At 49.8% G+C, this 19,284-nt stretch overlaps 1 protein-coding gene across 1 annotated transcript in view; it reads right to left on the bottom strand.

Moving 5' to 3' along the window:
- The window catches only part of Slc6a6 (solute carrier family 6 member 6), a 46,560-nt gene extending 27,610 nt beyond the window's left edge, over positions 1 to 18,950 (bottom strand). The window contains exons 1-4 of the mRNA XM_051203307.1: positions 18,811 to 18,950; positions 7,466 to 7,705; positions 6,123 to 6,257; positions 4,474 to 4,708 (exon numbers count right to left, since the gene is read on the bottom strand). Coding sequence (XP_051059264.1) covers positions 4,474 to 4,708; positions 6,123 to 6,257; positions 7,466 to 7,705; positions 18,811 to 18,829 — 629 coding nt within the window. The 5' untranslated portion in view covers positions 18,830 to 18,950. The remainder of the gene's footprint in view (positions 1 to 4,473; positions 4,709 to 6,122; positions 6,258 to 7,465; positions 7,706 to 18,810) is intronic.
- Positions 18,951 to 19,284: the final 334 nt, after the last annotated feature.

Here is a 19,284-nt window from a genome sequence, read left to right as displayed (position 1 = left end):
TGCAAGGTGCATGCATGACACAAAGCTGCCATACAACATCACTTGTGGGTGCATCCTAAACACCTATACCCCGCCATGATTCCCTGCTCAAGCCCTACTGTACCCCAAAGCCACTACAATGAGTTCTTCCTAGCTTCTCTACTATATTGTCCTCTGCACTTGTCAGAGGGGCCCCACAGTATCTGTGATGCAGACTCTCATCCTTAGCTCCACATCCTCCCATGGTCCCAGCCTCCCTCCTAACCTATCCCTCTCACCTTCCACTCATGTTGATGCTTTTAAAGATATGGGGAGTACCTAACAAGACTAGGGGAGCAAACAGACAAGAAGGTGGACATCACGGGTATATAGCTGTCTACTCTACCTCCTTCCCTCACCTGCCCCTTGACTACTTTTTCCTCAGGGGTTGAATGTGGTCCCTGAACTGTTGGACTAGCTGCTTCCACCGTTCATAGACAGTCTCTTTCCCAAGGGCAACCATTTTTCCTGGACACCCTCCATCGAGAGCACTCCAGCCCTCTCCTTCCACAGCACTGGTTCTACACTCAGCACTTTCCCATTATGATCTTACTTTCTGACTGGTTGATGTGTCCATCTACTAGCAACTCAGATCTGTGCACCACGTGGGGCCTGCATCTGTCTGAACCATAACACCCAGCACATGAAGACGCTCACCTGACATTAGCTGAGGGAATTCATTACAGCCATTTGGTGACGGGGAAACTGAGGCTCAGCCTCCCATTAACCCAAAGCAGTAATCAAGCCTGGGGCTGATTCTTTTTTCTTTTTTTTTTTTTCTGATGCCCCCTGGAACACATCAGTGTGTCTCTGGTCAAGACTCCCATCCTTAAGCTTCCCAGTAGTTTCTTCCAGAGGTAAGCTGCAGATCTTTTCCAAGAAAAGGGCCACTTCTTGCCAGGATGGAAACTAAAAAGAGAGAGGCCGGCCTGGACGTGTGTTTGCAGCCGGCTGCCCTGCTGCCGTCCAGTCAGCACTTGGAGATGTAAATTCATCCTCAGAGTGGGCCAAATCGTTTCCTTTTGACTGCAGGCCAGCCATTTATTGGCCGCAGCAGTCCCCTGGAGACTGGCGGAGGCAACAATTATAAAAGGGCCGCCAGCCGGAGCATGGGGCCCCCACATAGCCCTTCCCACACCACCTCCTCCTTCTGACAGCTACAGAGGAAGATTGGCTGAGCATGGCTTGTTTGCAAATATGACTCATTTCTTTGATTCTAATAGAATCTAATGATCCATGCTGGGCTCCCAGGGGGCTCTGCAGGAGCCTCGGAGGAAGGCCTGGCTCCAGCCTGCTGAAGGGCGTTAGGCCAGACCTGGCCCCGCCTGTCCTCCAAGGCCTATGAGGGAAGAGATTTAGGGACAGATGTGACCTCAGAGGTGAACAGCAGTGGGATGAGACCTTAAAGGCAGACGCTCTGTGGCCCCACCATGAAGCCACTAAACATACCCTAAACCCAGTGTAAAATATGGTCTCTGGAGCCTAGTGGCTCCTCATGGGAGCCTCTGAGGCTGAGAAGGTGCCAGGCTTTGCAGACAGGGTAAGTGTGGCAGGGGCACAGTGATAGAGAAGTCCATGCCTAACCAGAGACTAGAGAAATACAGATGTGCTCACACACAAGCAGTGTACCATGTGACCCGTCGTCATGGGCTTGGCTTCAAGGCCTGCCCTGTATCACAGGGACGGGAGGTGGGGTGGAACACAGACAAAAAGTTTACTAAGAGAAGACCTGTGCCCATACTGGGTCCCCAGAAACCTTAGCACACAGCTTGGTCCAGGTTCCTTACTGTCAGAGAGCAGTAAGTGCTGGGGTCAGGCTAATTCTGGCTCAGAGCATAGAAGAGGGGACTTAAGCTTGGCATTCCAACCATCCTGACCCCAGAGGGTTGGGACATGTGGAAGCTACACTTAGGCCACATTGGGAGGGGAGTTTTCCTCTGAGGTCCTCCAGCCTCCATGGTAACCAGCAGAAGGGAGGGACTGACAGAGTCCTCTATCGATTAGAAACTGGAGGAAGGCTCTGCTCCTACCATGCCTGTTACCTTTGGCTCCCAGACCAAGGGCAGCTGGATTTTGCATGCATGATGGAGGGCCAGTGAACTACATGTGAAATGTGAGGAAGAGGTCCCCCCACAGTGCCTTACTCTTTCCCCCACTTAGGAAGCCTCAGGGGCCAGCAACAGGCTGACTGGATAAAAACACTAGCCACTATATCTGATGGCCTGAATTCAGTCCCTGGAACTCATGTAAAAACATAAGGGAAAAAAATGATGCCACATAGTTGTCCTTTGACCTTCACACACATCATGATGTGCATACCTCAACATTCCTAAAATAAGTGGAGGAAGGGAAGACTTTGCATCAACTCATAGCACCCACCCTTTCACCTTCCTTTCCACTGTTTCAAGCCCAAGACAAGGGGAAGTTCTTGGAAGCAGGAAGCCCTGTAGACTCCCTGATGCTCCTGCCCACCTCACCTCTGCACACAGGCTCAGCAGGAGGCTGGGGGAGTGGGGGGCTCACTCACCTCTGCCTGCTTTGCAGTTCTGCTCAGTGGACCCCAGGCTCAGGTGCTGTGAATGCTAAGGTATTCTCAGGTCCTAGACTACAAAGTCAGGTCAAGAGCCTGTGAAGGCCAGTGTGGGCAGAAGCTAGCACTCCTTGGGCACAGCATATCCACAGATACCACAGAAGGGCCTGCAATAAAGCCTTTGGAACAAGGTGTTTTCCTAAAGCTAGGCTTTCCTGATGAGAAACAAAAGCCAAGTGCTTTGTGCAAGGCTTCTAGAATACAAGGGTGCTGGAATACTCAGGCTGGGAATGCCTGAAGAGAGGGCAAGGACACCAAGCAGAGGTCTTCCAAGACTTTCGTGCCACAGTGACAGGTGCCAAGCAAGGGCAAAAAGAGCATGACTCCCTTGCCACCAGAGCCTGTGGACATTTAAGGGGGCCACATTTAGATTCTAACCCCCCCCCAGAAAGAATGCTTAACCACAATGAGGACACAACATGAACAGTACCCTGAAGTGAGGGAGCAGCTTTTCAGGGTGGCCATGCAGGGGTTCATTCACCTAGGGCTGCAATATAGCCCCTATGACAGTACCAGGATCATCCCAGGGATGGACACTGAGGCCAGAAAGACCGCATCTGTCCAAGACAGAAGTGGCAGAATGAAGGTTCAAACCTGGACAGTAGACACCTCAGAGGCTGGCCAGGTGCCAGAAGCCTAGGAGGGTTAGGTAGCCCCGGTGTCCAAGCCATGCCAAGAACAGCACAAAAAGGCCAGAGCTATGGCCTTGGGCCCCTTCAAGGAAAAGAGTAAAATGCCAGCATTCCTTTGTTTAAAAACTTCACTCTCTGAAGGGTGAGGAACATGCTTTTAATACCCCTTCCTTTGTTTGCTAGGCCCCAAGTCCCCAAAAGCCCAGAGCCCTGCCAGTGAATGTAGTATAAAGGCCCAAGCATGGCACAGGCCACCCAAGGAAGAACAGCTGACCCATCCTTGTAGGAATCATAACACAGCTCCCTCCTGATAGGCCCTAGTTTAGCTTCCTTGAAATAGGGCAACATTCCCCCAATGAGAGGGAATCTCATCTCATAGTAGTCTGGGACAGGCCTTCCTCTGTGTTCACCCTAAGTTAAGGGTACATGCTTCTAAGGAAAGTGATATGCTCAAGGGTTTCTAATCAGCTTCCATGAAATATTAGGGTGTCCTGGAATGCATGCACACACATGAGAGTTCCCCAAATGCTATTAACACAAGACGATATCTACATGTTGTTCACATGCTTGCCTGTCCGTTGCTCTTGAGCTGCCTATGACAAGTCAAAGGGGAAAGACAGCGATGAGATCACAAAAGCCTCTCCATTGTGAGGCCAGCCACAAAAGAGCCACTCACAGACACATGAAGGAGCCCAAGAGCAGACCTACCAAGATGAGCGTAACCCAAACTGGCACCAAGTAGTCATGAGCTTAACAGACAACACGTGGTTAAAACCACCATGCTTGGGAATGTTTGTTATACAGCAAGAGCTAACTAACTGATGCATAGTTTTACTATCAACTCACCTAAATGCATTTTTCTGTGATAATAGAAAACATTATCTTAATGTATTTTTTTAAAATATATTAAGAAAATTTTCAAACACATGTACGCCTATATTTGGAGAAAATTCTTTCGCAGAAGTTGTATGGAGTAAGAATGATACATTTTCTTCATTTGGCAGTTAAACTAAGGCTTAAAGTGCAGTGGGGTGACTTGCCTAAAAAAAAAAAAGTATAGCCATAATTGGTAAGCCAGGGTTCAATTCCATCTTGTATGAGACAAAGACATGGAGTTATCTCCAGCTGTGTCTTCCTGCCCTCCAGAGACAGGGTCTCTCCCATTTCAGGATGAAGATACTGTCCCTTCTAGACCTGCCCATGCCCCTCCTTCTTCCCATGATGTGGCCTTACTCCCAGAACTCGATGACAGGCGAGGTGAAGTTGGTGGTGCTAAGGGAAACCCAGAGACTCTCATTCCTACGCAGGGTGTCCTCCATGCAATGTGGTGTGTTCCAGCTGTGGTTGCAGTGGGCCCAGGGAAGCTCCTTCTGGAAGGAATGGAATAGGTAGTATGTGGCCCAGGCCAGGATGACAATGTAGTACACATTCAGGAGGGACACGATGACGATGGATGCGTAGCCAATGCCTGTGGGCAAGAAAACCAAAATGGACACATGTCAAAAAGGAGGCAATTTCAACTGGGAGGCACTGGTGTGCCTGGGCTGTGGGCCAAAGGGGCCTCCTCAACAATAAACAGAAAACAGTCACAGGATGAAGGAGTAACTGGATAAAAGGACATGTGAATGAGTGGTCAAAGAAATGGTGGCTGAATGAATCACAGGAATGAAAGAAATAGGGACAAGACAATGACCATGCAGGTGGATGGTAGAATGGGTGGCCAGAAACATGGATTTTCCATAAAAATGGATGGATAGAAATGTAGATGGACAGATGGATGGTAGATGAATAGAAATGCATGAATAGAAACATGGATGGATAGATAAAAATATGGGAGGATGGATAGATGAATAGAGAGATGGCTAGATGGATGAATAGAGATAAATGAAAATATGGAGGAAAACATGGGTGGATGGATAGAAATATGGAAGGATGGTTAGATGGATGGATGGATGGATGGATAGATAGATGGAAGGATGGAAGGAAGGAAGGAAGGATGGATGGATGGGTGGGTGGGTGGGTGGATGGAAGGAAAGAAGGGAGGAAGGATGGATGGATGGATGGAAACATGGATAGGGAGACAGAAATATGGAAGGATGGGTAAATAGATGGAAAGATAGATTGGTGATAAGATGGATGGATGGATGGATGGAAGCATGGAGAGATGGATAAATGGAAAGAGAGCTAAACAGAGTTTATATTCATACATTAGTATCTACTTGTTGTATATACATATAGTCTAATTCGTCATATGTGTACATATGGTGGTTAGTTGGGAGGCTGGATAGCTGGAAGAAAGGGAGATGGATGGCCTAACTACTGAGTGGCAGCTTAATGGGAGAAAATAGTAGGTAAATATTTATGTGGGCTAATATTCCTATTCCTCCTGCCCCAACACAATAGTGATTACTCCAAGTAAACACTAAGTACCAAGCACATAATGGAGCCACCATCAACAGAGTGCTGGGCATATACACAAAACACTCAGACATGACTGCCATTCTGTCTTCCCAGTAACTCTATAGGGTGAGAGTACTGTTTTCTAGATGAAGAAATTGAGGCTCAAATAACTTCCCTAAAACCACCCCAAAAAAAGGATGAAGTGAGGCCTGAACCCAGTCCCTCAGATTCCTGCATTTTGAGAGAGCTGCCAGCTCGCTTTTCCAAGCACCCCCAGAGGTATCCCCAAGGGGACTTTCTGAGTAGCCAGGAACAGGCTGTATTTCCCTTCTCCTTGCCTCTTCGTGACACTTAGTCACAACATGCTGCTGCCCTGCATCTGGCACTGATACATGTGAGATGTGATACGCCCAGAAGGTGTCACTAAAAAGCCTAATGGATTTAATACCTATGGACCAAGGTGATGCCAGCTACATACTCACCAGAGAACAAGGGGCAGATCTTTTCCCAGCAGGTGATGCCCCCTTCTGAGGTGTACTGGCCTATGATGACCTCCAGGAAGAACACAGGCAGGCCGCTCCCAAACAGGAAAATAAAATACGGTATGAGGAAAGCACCTGCCAAGTGAGCAGAGGGTGAAACTGTGACTGTCACAGCATGGCTGTTAAATTGCTCACTCCCAAGACCTCCCAAACAAAGGTCAGGAGTGAGGGATATAAGTGTGGAGACCAAACAGACTTCCCTGAAGATTCTCCAGGCCTGCCTACCCGTCCCACCCAATAATCTGCAAATCTACCAGGTTCTTCAAGCCATCAGGCTGGTGCCTATGCCTGTCATCGTAACAATAGAGGCTGCTTGATCTGCTAGACCTAGAAACATACAGCTTTACCCATCTACCACAGGCCAGCCTGGGTCAGTGGCCAGGAGGGCCCAGAAGCAAGGGGGGGGGCAGGAGATGGAATCTCCAGCTGGTGGTAGGTGCCAGGGGGAGACAGGGAACAAATTATCTGAAGGGGTACACTAATGGCTTCAGCAGGTCTATAAACCATGTGATTTTGTGGGAACCTTGGGTCTTCGCTATCTGCTTTGTTTTAGGGAGTGTCTAGGATACACATCAGAGTTCCCGGAGCACCTGAGACCTATGAAGTCAAGAAACCAGGTGCTAAGAGGAGGCTCCCCCAAAAGCTGCTCTTTTACCATGGCAACAGACAGTATGCCCACCTACAGTCACATGACAAGTGGTTACCACCTACATTCTTCTCTGGTCCCCCTCTGCACCAGCAGGAACATCTCTAGGCTGGTGCTGCCTAACCTTGACACCCGAGAGCTCTCTCAGAGACCTTAGTAGAAGGAGACACAGCCCACACAAAAATCCAAACCTAACCCCATCAACTCAACTACCATAGCTAGAATACCTTCATGGATATCCTCTGCCCCCACACCCCTTGCATTATGGCAAATGATACTGGTTTGCCTTCTACAGAAAGAGACAGAACTAGCTTTTGGGAACACATAGGGTGAAGTTAAAAAGCAAAATCAGTACCAAAGATGCTAAAAGAGAAAGCTGCAAGCCCAGAGGTGGTGGAATGTAGGAACGGAGGGCATGGATGTCTGTAAGGGCATGGGTCAGACAGAGCAAACCAGAGGATCATAGAGATGGAGGGAGGGTTCTCCAGAAGGTAACCTAGCCAGAGGCTAATACAATGCCACCCTGCCCTCAGGCATGCTGACCCTGGGGCTGGGTAGGCGAGGCCCAGAGAAGGCCAGAGAACAGAAAAAGACCTCTCACACACTGACCCTGGCCTTCCATTTGACCCAGACTCACCTCCACCATTTTTGTAGCAGAGGTACGGGAAACGCCAGACGTTGCCCAAACCCACGAAGCCTCCGGCCACTGACAGCACAAAGTCAATCTTGCTGGACCACTTCTCCCTCTGAGGGGGCTTCCCCTCGGCCTCATCCTCAGGCCGTGTACCTGGGCTCTTCCCTGGAGAAGGCTTCAAGATGTCTTTGTGGAAGTCTTTCAGACACTGCAGCTTCTCCTTGGTGGCCATTCCCTCGTTTTCTGTGGGAGGCAGAAAGCCAAGGTGGATGACGAGGCCTACCCAGTAACTCCTAGCTCCCCACGAGTCCCCATCATAGAAGCCATATAGACCCCAAAGATCTCAAAAATTCAGGTCTGAAACACTCGCAACCCATAGAAGCAACAGGCTCCATTTCCCTGGCAACAGGCTCCAAAGTGGAAGCACTGGTAGCCCAAGATTGTCCCCAAACATCAAATTTCATTCAGCCTCTGTAGCCTGGGCAGTTCCAGACACACAGCTTCCAAAGGAAAGTCTGTCTGCAGCTCTCCACTCCAACAGGCACTTTTCTAACTGAGGTCTGCACAGAAAATAGCAACTCACATCTCAGTTACACCTCCATGCAGAGCCCAGAGAGGGGCCTGGCCTATAGCAGGTACCTGCTCTCAGTGAAGAAGCAAAGCAGGGAGATGGTGTTGGCTGCACAGGACACTATGCAGGGAAACAGGCTTTACCATCAGGGTGTGGAAAATGGGCAGTCACAGAATATGTTTATAGCAGAAAAAAAATAAGGCTTTCTTATGCAGACTTACACAAGGATGCTTGTGGCAGCTGAGGATATGATGCCAGGGCAGGTGTGGAAAATAAGCAAGGAAAGCCTGGCCCATCCCCAGATGGTGAACTAGGGCTTGTTACTTACTATCCATTCTTCAGTCCTGCCTACTCCAGGTTAAACCCTAGCAAGCAGGAGTCTTGCTCTCTGTTTCCCAGCTGGGCTTGGCCTAAGGAGGCTTCCTTCGCCTGGCACAGTTCAGAGTCACCTCCCTGCTTGGACTAAACCCTCGGTAGGGGGTTGTACCAGCTAATGTTCATTGCCTTCTCCTAGCATCTCCTCATGTCAGAAACACGAGGAGCTTAACTGAGAGGCACCGTCACATCCTGTGGTGGTCACCATCCATGTCACCAAAGGACACATAGCAAGTCCTTTGATAAGCAAGTAATCAGGTACATCTAGACACCCTGCCAATCCAGGGTCCCATGTGCAATGGTTCACATACAGCATGGCAGAGAGCCACAGGATACGGACGAGCTGGGGGGGAACCCAAGGCTAAGATGGGGTGGTGGTGGCCTTTAACCTCAGCACTCAGGAGGCAGAGGCAGGCAGATATTTGAAGTTCGAGGCCAGCCTGGTCTACAAAACTAACAGGCTCCAAAGCTACAGAGAAACCCTGTCTCAGAGGAAAAAGAAGAAAGACAAAGAAAGAAAAGAAAAGAAAGGAAGGAAGGAAAGATGGGTGGAAGGAAGGAAGGAAGGAAGGAAGGAAGGAAGGAAGGAAGGAAGGAAGGAAGGAAGGAAGAAAAAAAGAAAGAAAGAAAGGAAGGAAGAAAGAAAGCACTCGCTGAAGTAGATACAGAGTGTGCTATTCCCTGCTCACGCCGCTGGGAGAGCACCTTCACCTGCTTGGCTGTAGTCTGACTTCCCACAGCCAACCCCTACCTGAGCTCCAACTGCACACACTTCCCAGCTGGTGATCTTTTGGTTTGTGGAGAGAAGGATTTGTCCTGTTTTGAGCTCTGAAGCTGGCACACAGTAGGGCATTAGGAAAATGCTGCTATACTGACAGAACCTCAGTGTTAAAGGGGACAAGGGAAGACCTTGCACTGAGGTCCAGAGTGGCTGCCAGAGACACTGAGGTATACAGAAGTGACATGCCAGGTCCCGAGGGGGCTCTGCAAGGAGCAGAGGCCCAGAAGCTCAATACCCCCACTTCCCCCACACCTCCTTCCTCTCACTGGCTGGCTTGGGGTGGAGGACCCCAATTGTTTTGCTATCTGGCAGTGAGCAGACCAAAAAAGGCTTCCTGGAGCCACTGGGCAGCCCCGGAGTTCTTCCTCTGTCTGGGGGAGCATCCGCATGGCCTTTCTCTGTGGCTCCCCCGGGGCCCCACAAGGCTCAGCAGGCCTGTGGCCACTGTGAAAACAGCTCAAGCAGCCAGCATTGTTCCTGCAGCAGGTCAGCAGCCCCCGATGGTTATCTGACCAGCTCATTGTGGCCTGCGGTGGGCGCATAATTGGAGGATGTGGGACTCCACTCCCTCCAAGGGAAGGGTCTGCTCAAGAATGACCTGGAATCTCCAATTGAGAAGGGCTGATCCACCCTTTGGACACGTCTCAATCCTTGGGGCTAGGAAGACTTCACAAGGTCAGCCTAGCTTTAAACTTAAGAGGAGGAGAAGGGCCAGCATCCAACATCAGGAGGGATGGAAAGGGGACAAGGGTCTTCTCGCCTCATAGGCAGCTACTGGCCAAGGCTGGCTGGCCCTAATAAGGAGCCAGATTCTAATGCCCTATGGCCTGCTTCCCTGACAGCCCTGGTTACATTCTGGACTCCCAGACCCACTAACAACCCTCTAGAAATATGGGAATGGATAAATAACTGGGGTTCCCAAAGACCCCTGTCTCTAGACTCTGCTTTACTACATAAGGAATCTATCTTTGAATACTCTTAGGATTCTATCTATCATCATGTTACCCAAGGCTGAACCATGATGGTTGGAGGTCTGAGTGAGGCAGCGCAGTGCCTGTCCTGTGACTGCAGTCAGTCAGGTGCACCCAGGAGTGTGCCCTCCTTCACCATCACCTTCCTATGAGTGTAATCCAAGAACTAAATGGTTCTCCATTTGCCTTTGGAAAACCCAGGGCCCAGTGGACCTGCCTCAGCATCACCTCCAACCTTCATGTTGGCTGCAAATCACAGGGCTACCATCTAGGGAGGGCATCCCCTAGCCTCAGACTTTCCTGGGTCCAGTCACAGGCACCCTGTTCTCTTCCCTCTTGGATTCTCATTCCAAGCCCCTTGCATGTGCCTGACCAGCGGCCCTGCAATATACTGTTCCAGCAAGACCTGCAGATCCACTCTGTACATTCTTGGCATCCACCCCCACATTCCCTGTCACCATGGCAACCTTCTCTCAGCCAGCAGCCCCTAGCTCAGGCATCTACAGCAGCCTCCCTATAGGTCTCCTTGCTGCTCTGCTGCCCCCAACCTATTCTCATGCAGCAGCTGATGGCAGCTTTAAAAAAAAAAATCACATTCATAATGAACCTTTCAGTTCATTGTTAGAGAAAAACACAAGGCCTGCTCCAATCCCTGGCCCTCCAGATCCCAAGCCCCAAGCAAGACCCTTACAAACCCTTATCTTCCACCCATGTGGGACAGCCCTACAGGAATGCTGTAGCTTCTCCCACTCCCTATGCCAGCTGTTCAAGGCCCTGTGGTAGCAGCTTGGTAATGTGAGCCCTGACTGAGGGGCTGAGGACCACGTAAAGGGACTGAAGGACCTTAGGTAAGGTACTCAGCCTCTCTGATCTTCAATGTTCTCATCTGTAGAGCAGTAGTGCCTGTCATGGGGTAGAGAGAGAGAAATGAGGGAGTATACAGAATAGTCCAGAACAGCACATGGTACGTAGCAAACACTCCCTAAAACAATAGCTGGTGTCATTTTTACCAACCCCAGGGTAGGCAATGAACAAGACCAAAACAACTCTGAGGCCACTGGAACGAGGCAGTATCACAGAAACTCCCAGTTAGGCCAATCCACCCTTATGGTAGTCAATCGGCTACAGTATAGCACAGTGAGTCCCTTCACACCACCTGCCGGCAGCCTGTTTCTCCAAGAAAGGAGCGGTTTCTCTTGGCTCAGGTTGTTCAGAGGTGAAGATGCTTGATTCTCATCCTAGGAGCTGCCTTCATGGTTACCACAGTTACAGTGGTACAATGCAAGGAGTTACAGGCTCTGGGATGAAGTGTCCCTCCCCACCCAACTGAAATCACTGTCCCTTTTCTGGGGGGCAGCAGCTAGATCCAGCTGTGTTTGAATGCTAGCTTGCTTGAAGATCACCAGGCAAGTTTTGCCATATACACAGCCAAGTCAACTCTGGTGTCAGTGTCATTGTGGTTTACAAGATACACTTTTGTACCCTCTAGCCAGCTTAAAGCAAACAAACAAACAAACAAACAAACAAAAAACAAAAGTTTTTTTTTTTTTTTTAAGTACCTAGGCTAAACTATCTTGTTCTTCAGGGAAGGGGGCAGGAAGGGAAGTGTGGAAGTATGCAAGAGGAAAGACAGGGTCTCATATATCCCAGACTGGCTTTGAACTCAAGTAGAAGGATGACCTTGAACTTCTGATCCTCCTGCCTCTACTTTCCCCTTCTGCTGTGCTGGGATTACAGGCCAGCACCGTCACACAAGGCTAATATAGTTCTGGGGTTTGGCTCCAAGAACTTGCACATACCACACAAATGCTCTACCATGGAACTGCTTCACAGCCCAGAGACTTCTAACATGTTCTCACACAAGAGAAGCAGAGAAGTGGTAGCCTGCCTCAGGCCACACAGGGGCCAGGACAGATGGAGCCAGCATCCCCATGTTGCTTTACACTTACAGCAGAGGACAGATTAGAAGAGTCTACTGTGCAAAGAGAAAGCTGCTGGGTCAGAGAAGCAGCCTGCCCAGCGCAGAGCCTGCAGCCTGGAGACTCAGAGACATGGCTCCTGCTTGTCTGCCTGCCTCCCAAAGCCTGCCTATTCTCCTTGGCCTTCAGACATCCATGCACCAGCCAGGCAGGACTTGAAGTTGATTTAAGCTGCCCCTGCCTCCCCAACATTTGCCTCTGAACTCCAAGACAAGGAGGCACCAAGTCCCAGTTCTCCACCTTCAGAACCTTAGCTCGAATAAACAGCCCCTACTAGAAAGAATTAAACTCTTACTGTTGCTGCCTTCACCATTCAGGATCTCTTATCAAGGAGGCAGGCACGTGTCTGCTTCCTCTTGTGCTTGTCCCCAGCCCACCCCAGTGCCTAGCACACAGCACGTCCTCACAGAGAGCTTGGTAAGAGACTGGATGTCTCTCAGGGAGCCTCTGCAGGAGGAAGGAGCTGTTCTGTATTCAGCGTAAGCAGCTCTAAAAACTGGGGCAGGAGATGGGTCACATACCCACTGCACAGGAGATGCCTTAGCCTGAAGGCCCTGTAGAGGACAGTTTGTGGCTAGACTCCTTTGTACTGCCCTCTCCAGAGAAGAGGCTCCCTCCTGCCCTTTCCCTGTTCACTGAAGAGCCAGTAGGCATGAGCTCCACGAGGAGGCCAGAACAATGCTTTGTGACTCAGGGCAAGTGACAACCCTCAGTGCCTCAGTTCCCTCATTGTAATACACTTGAGAGCTCCCACCACACAATGGTGAATGATAACAAAATAAATATTCAAAACCTGTCAAGAGAATTACAGTGGTTCAGTGTTCTCTCCATACCGTAAGTATGTAAGACAATTGGTTTGATACAGCCATCCCATAACCAATATGTATCTAAAAATCTGGTGGGGCTGAAGACATGGCTCAGTAGTTAAAAGTACTTGTTGCAGCTGAGCATGGTGGTACATGCCTTTAATCCCAGCACTTGGGAGACAGAGGCAGGTGGATCTCTGTGAGTTTGAGGCCAGCCTTGTCTACAGAGCTAGTTCCAGGACAGGCTCCAAAACAATACAGAAAAACCCTGCCTCGAAAAACCAAAAAAAAAAAAAAAAAAACAAATATACATACATATATATATACACATGTATGTATACACACATAACTATATACATACATATACATATATACATGTATATGCATGTGCCACGCATGGTGACACAAGCCTGTAACCCCACCATTTGGAAGATTGAAGTAGTATGATTTCCAACAATTTGAGACTAGCTTGGGGAACATAGTGAGTAAACTGAATTACAAAGCATGATCCTGTCTCAAAATAAAAATAAACAAATACAGAGGCCAGAGAGATGGTTCAATGGTTAAGAGCACTGACTGCTCTTCCAGAAGACCCAAGTTCACTTCCCAGCACCCACATTGCGGCTTACAGCCATGTGTAACTTCAGATCCAGGGAATCTCATGCCATCCTCTGGCCTCTGTTGAAACCAGGTACACATGTAGTACACATACTTGCCATCTCTGGCCTGTTTGCATTAGGCAGACATGTAAGTAGACACACAGACATGCTGGCAAAACACCCATCCTCATTTAAAAAATTATAATCATGAATAATTTTAAAGGAAAAGAAAGAGCTGCATTTAACAGTACCCACATGCTTTCTTTAGCACTATGCTAAGTTCCCATAGGCAGTCTTTTAATTAACTCCCTCCAAAGGTGCCTTCATTGTCTTCCTTTTGCTGATGATACTGCCCAGAGAGGTGAAGGTCATTTGACCATGGCCACACAATGCATTCTGAAGTGTGAATAGGCTCCTAGGTCTGTCCAAACCTCCAAAGCCCATGTTCTCAACCATCTGTGACAGTCAGGAATGCCATCTCTACAACTTCACAATAAAATAGTCTTGGGGCCTTTAAGCAGCCAGCTACAGGCTGGTGAGATGGCTCAGTGAGTGAAAGTGCCTTGCCACAATCCCTAGATGTGGCATCTACAGGATGGAAGGAGCAAACTGACTCCTGCAGGTTGTCCACTGGCCTGCTTACAAGCAGTGTGATCAGTGCACACACAAGCCCACTCACACTCAAAAAATGTAGTTTTAAAGTTAAAACCAGCTGCAAGCCACTGAGCCCGATGACAAATTAGGGAACCAAGCTAAAGAGCAAACAGGGAAGTAACCGGCCACATGATATGACAGACTGAACCAGGGGTCATGGGACTGTGATGGGGGGCCCTGTGCACAGAGGCCTGCCTCTAGTCAGCAAGGACATCTCACAGAATTCAAAAGGGGTTCACTGGAGCAAAGTCTCCACAGACTAACAGCAAATGCCCAGGTGCAAGGAGCAGGAGGGCTGGGATCCATCCGTAATGTCTGAGTAGGAGAGTTGGGATCCATCAGTAATGTCTGAGTAGGAGGTCTGGGATCCATCAGTAATGTCTGAGTAGGAAGGCTGGGATCTACTAGAATTGTCTGCAAAGGGTCTGCTGTTGTGCTCAGGTTCCATTCTTGGCCCTAAAAGGTATGTAAAGAGCATCACTGGATTAAGTGAGCTGGGTTAACAATATTTATTCTCTGCCTTCTAAGCAGGGTAGATGTTTCTGTAAAGAAAACACAAGAGCCAGGGTGGTGATACTGACCAGTAACCTCAGCTTTTGGGAGGAGGCACCAGGATCAGGAGTTCAAGATCATTCTCAGCTACATAATAAGTTTGAGGTTAGCCTGGGCTACATGAAACTGGCTCAAGCAATTTTTAAAGGAGAAATTACTTCTTAAAAGCCTTTAAAAAAAGAAAAAGCATGCCTTTAAGCAATTTAATCATTTAATTGGATCACATGGCCTTCATCATCCTTTGGTAATCTATTTTTGCAAACAGGCTAAGTCAAGTGTGACAACTGAACCATCTCCTGGAGTCTGGCAGGCAAAAGCAGAACAGAAGAGCAGGGACCAGGGAGGATGGACAGCTCTAGGCTCCTGCCACCAGAAGTGCCTCTGGGACTGGGATCCCCTGGGACCATATCCTCCATAGTGTCTCAAGAGAGCTGAACTGCACTAGTATGTCTTCCAACTTCTCTAACACCTATGCTCCAAACACAAAGAAAAAGGGGCGTGGCCCAGCCAGGTCCACTTTGGTCTGACCACTGGCCCAGCTCAGTCAACACAGCCACAATGAAGGGCAAGTCGAGGCTTGTAAGGGTATACTGGCAAGGTAGGCCTTGAGCCCCAATGGCCTGTCCCCATGAGGTCAACCAGGAAGCTAGTGGTTTCACTGGAAAGGAACAGAGCACAGAACAATGAGCAGCAGTACCCTCAGAGTGAAAGTGAGATTGCTGGAGCATTAGCTTACCCTGTCTACCTGGGACTCAGCATCCTACTTCTGATCTGGCTGCAACCCCACCCTCTGGAGCACAGGATGGATGCTGAAGCTCAGAGCAGGAATGCTCTTGCTCCACATCCTCACCCAGAGGACCAGAGGACCTCAAGATGGGACCTACCAAACTGAATAATGCCTCTTACCGGCTTACAGGGGCAAGCAGATAGGGTGAGGTGGGTTTTGTTTGCAGCCACATGCACAGCTGGAATTTATATCCAGACCTTCATACTGCCATCAAGCCAAGTTCTGTCTAGAAGATCTGGTGGAACAGAGTTCTGAGAGGAGGGAAAAGTATACACAAAGACAGCTATACTAGGACCTGGAAGGGTGACTTCATGGTTAAGAGCACCAGCTGCTCTTCCAGAGGACCTGGGTTCTGTTCCCAGCACACACATAGTGGCTCAACATGACGCTGTTCTCGGTCCTTTACAGGCACTGCATGTATGTGGTGCAGACATGCATTCAAGCAAACCACCCATAAAACAAAGATACATCCTTTAAAAAAAAAAAAAAAAGATAATAAACCAGGTGTGATGCACACACCTTTAATCCCAGCACTCAGAAGGCAGAGGTGGGTGTATCCCTGTGAGTTTGAGAGTTTGAGGCCAGCCTGGTCTATATAGTGAGTTCCAGTCCAGCCAGAGCTACATAGTGAGATCCTGCCTTGAAAACACAAAATTTAAAAGACAGATACATTAGACCTGGCAAATAGACAGTGGCCAGGGGATGCCAATGCCTGTGGGCACAGGACCTCCAAACCAGGTTTAAACTTAGATTTATAATGAGTTTCCCACTGTCCCACTGACTACTAAAACCCTTCCATTTATAAGCCCCAGCTTTCCCTGAGTGGCCAGCCCTCCTTCCAGCTTAGGAAAACAGTCTGAAGGGCCTTGCTTAGAGTATTCTGTGACTTTCTGGTCATTTAATCCCCACACCTGGGAGTTACCTACTGCCCTTCTGAGCAGAGCCACTCATGGGATGGGTGGAAAGCAGCCACCTTTGTGTGCAAAAAGGACCAATGGGTAGCAGACCTCCATTGGTAGCTGAAGGTCCACTACTGGTGATAATGGGGAAAACAATGTCTCTAAACACAAGGCTAGCACCAGACTCTAGAGATGAAGCCAAACTCTGCAAAGCACGGGCTTCCCCTTCAACAAAACATGACTCCAAGCCTGGCTCAGAGTGGCAGTTCTCCCTGGTGGCAGGAGGTGGCTGTGTGAAAACAAAGCCCCATCTGTCACCTGCCTGTCATCTACTTGTTTGGTCTGGTTACAGGGTCACCCTATTGTTCCCTAAAATCAGGGTTAGTGGGAAAGCACATTTTATTAAAAACACAAAAAGTTACGGGAAGTTCAGAGGAAAGACAGGAGGGCTTCCAAGGCAGGAAGGGACCTCAAAGAAAGGGTACAGGAAGACCCCTCCCCTCTGAGCTGAACACCCAAAGCCTAGGTTGGAGGCTAGCTTGGTAACCTAGTTACCAAATGCCATTCAGCAGACCTCCAGCTTGTGGTAACAAAGCTAGGCAGGGGGAGAAGGGGGAGGAGAGGGGGGGTAAAAAGGAGGGGAGAGGCAGATGAGAGAGGGAAGAGAAGAGGGGGAAGGAGGGAGAAGGGAAAGAGAGGAGGAGGAAGTAGGGAGCCCTGACCACACCATGGTGTCTCCAGGGTGCTCTGAGCCTGTCTTAGAAGCAGAGCCCAGGAGTGTGCCCCTGGAGACTTTGTACACAAAAAGCTTCAGGACACCTGGCTCCTGACCTGGCCAGCCACCTGTCTTCTTTAGCTCCTAGGTGGACATGCTCTTGGCTCTGAAGGGACAGCTCTGCTCCTCCCCACTTTCTCCTCCCCCTCAGCTGAGGAGCCAGGGGAGGTGAGTCAGCAGGCATCAGCTCCTGGCACTGACTCTCCCAGCCACAGGGCTGTCATTCACCCAGCAGCAGGGCCTTAGGCCTCTTGTGGTGGTGGGAGAAGGGGGCCCAGGGTCCTGAGGCAGGCATGCAGAGCCCAGGATTATTTCTGGAGGCCTCTGCCTCTTCTACAAACCTCCCCACTTTCCACCCACAGAAACCCAAGGCTGCACCCTGTGTCCTCTTTGAAAGGGAAGTAGAACCCTTCTCTCACTCTGTAGAAATGCAAAAGAAGCCCCAAGTGTTAGGACACCTTGTGACCCCTCCACACTGCCAGGCCCCAAAAGTTGTCAACTGTGCTGTCCGAAGTCATGACTTCATGGAGAGCAGGCAGTATACTCTGCTAGGTGGCCTTAGGCAAGTCACTGCCCTTCAGCCTCAGCCTTACCATCTGTGCAGTGGGTGTGATATCTGGCCAGTGTGTGATATTTATAAATACCCTCTCCCCCCAGGGTTCCTCTTTCAATGCTTCATTTTTTCCCCACACAGGAAGGACAGCCTTCCTTCCTGGCACCAAAGCCCAACTGGACTATGACCTAAAAGCATGGCAGGAGCAGTTACCTACCCAGAGCCACCCTTGGTTCTGAGCAAAGGGGAAGCTGTGCCTGCTTCCCCACCCCACTTTCAGAAGCTGAAGACCTCCGTAGGAGGCTTTCTCACACCCCATATCTTGGCTCAAGTGTCCCTGACCAGAGACAGGAGACCATCCAAGAGCAATGAACAGAACCCTCGCCAGGTAGTGGCAGCCAGCCTCCAGGGCAATGGCCTCAGGGCCCCGCCACATCACCAGCCTGTGCTCAGCTGTCTGTCACCCTCCCACCAAGAGTCCCAGCTGCTTCTTGACTTCAGGCACAGTAACACATCAGAGAATGTTGAGGACCCTGTTGGTACAGGGATGCCTGCGGAGAAACAGGGCAAAGCGCAGCAACAGACACTAGGAGCGAGTGACCCGCAACCTGTTCTCAGCCCCGGAGTACAATTTCCCCCAAGATGGAAACTCCTGTTACTGTTATTTTGGAGAGCCCCGAATCTTAGCTTCAATTTCTATCATACAGCACATTCCCCCTGTACCACCCCAAATGACTCTGGGGTGAACTTGCTGTGGTGTTTTCCCAAAAGTTTGTCGAGTACCAGTGAATTCCCTTGGCAGCTGCATGACAGGGCCTCAGAAACCCTGGCGCATCCATACACAATCCCACTCTGCAGGAGAAGAAACACAAAGCCCTGGCTCCACAGCACCCTTCCATGGGTGGCCCAACATGGATGGCCGCAGGAAATGTGCTCCAGAGAGGGAACTGGAGAGAGGTGGTGAGGGGGAGTGGGGACACGCCTAACACCCCCACCCTGTGGATGTAATAGGTTCCAGAGGCAGAGAATAAACTCCTATTGCAAACCTGGGTGCACGGGATTCATATCTAACTCTGTCAGGCTGACGGACGTTGGTGCAGCGGGTGGCGGTAGCAGCGGCTTCCAGGGCTACAAGATGGTGCCTAACACCAGCTACTGCTTGGCTAAAAGAAAAACTCAGCGTTAAAAATCCATGTGGGGAGTATCAGGAGGTTGACACAAATCAGCTGTGTCTCCCTCTGTGCATAGGGCATCTCCCAGGGCAACCCCAGCAATTGCCTCTCCACTGCTAGCCTAGGTAAGTAAGCTCTTGTGATAACCACCCAGGGAACAGCACTGCCTTCTCATGACCTGCCGCTTAGGTGGCATCACAAGATACTGCCACACCACCTACTGGAAACTCATCAGAGGAATGCCCCCAGTTCACTTGTAGCAAACTCTGCCTGGCAGCCAGGTCAGCCCCAGCTCCAGAACTAGCAGCAGCCTGCAGTTGCCTTCAGAGCTCTCCCTGAACTTCTCCT

Source organism: Phodopus roborovskii, unplaced genomic scaffold (assembly GCF_943737965.1).
Source record: "Phodopus roborovskii unplaced genomic scaffold, PHOROB, whole genome shotgun sequence".
NCBI lineage: Eukaryota > Metazoa > Chordata > Mammalia > Rodentia > Cricetidae > Phodopus > Phodopus roborovskii.
This window is presented reverse-complemented; position numbering and strand designations above follow the sequence as displayed.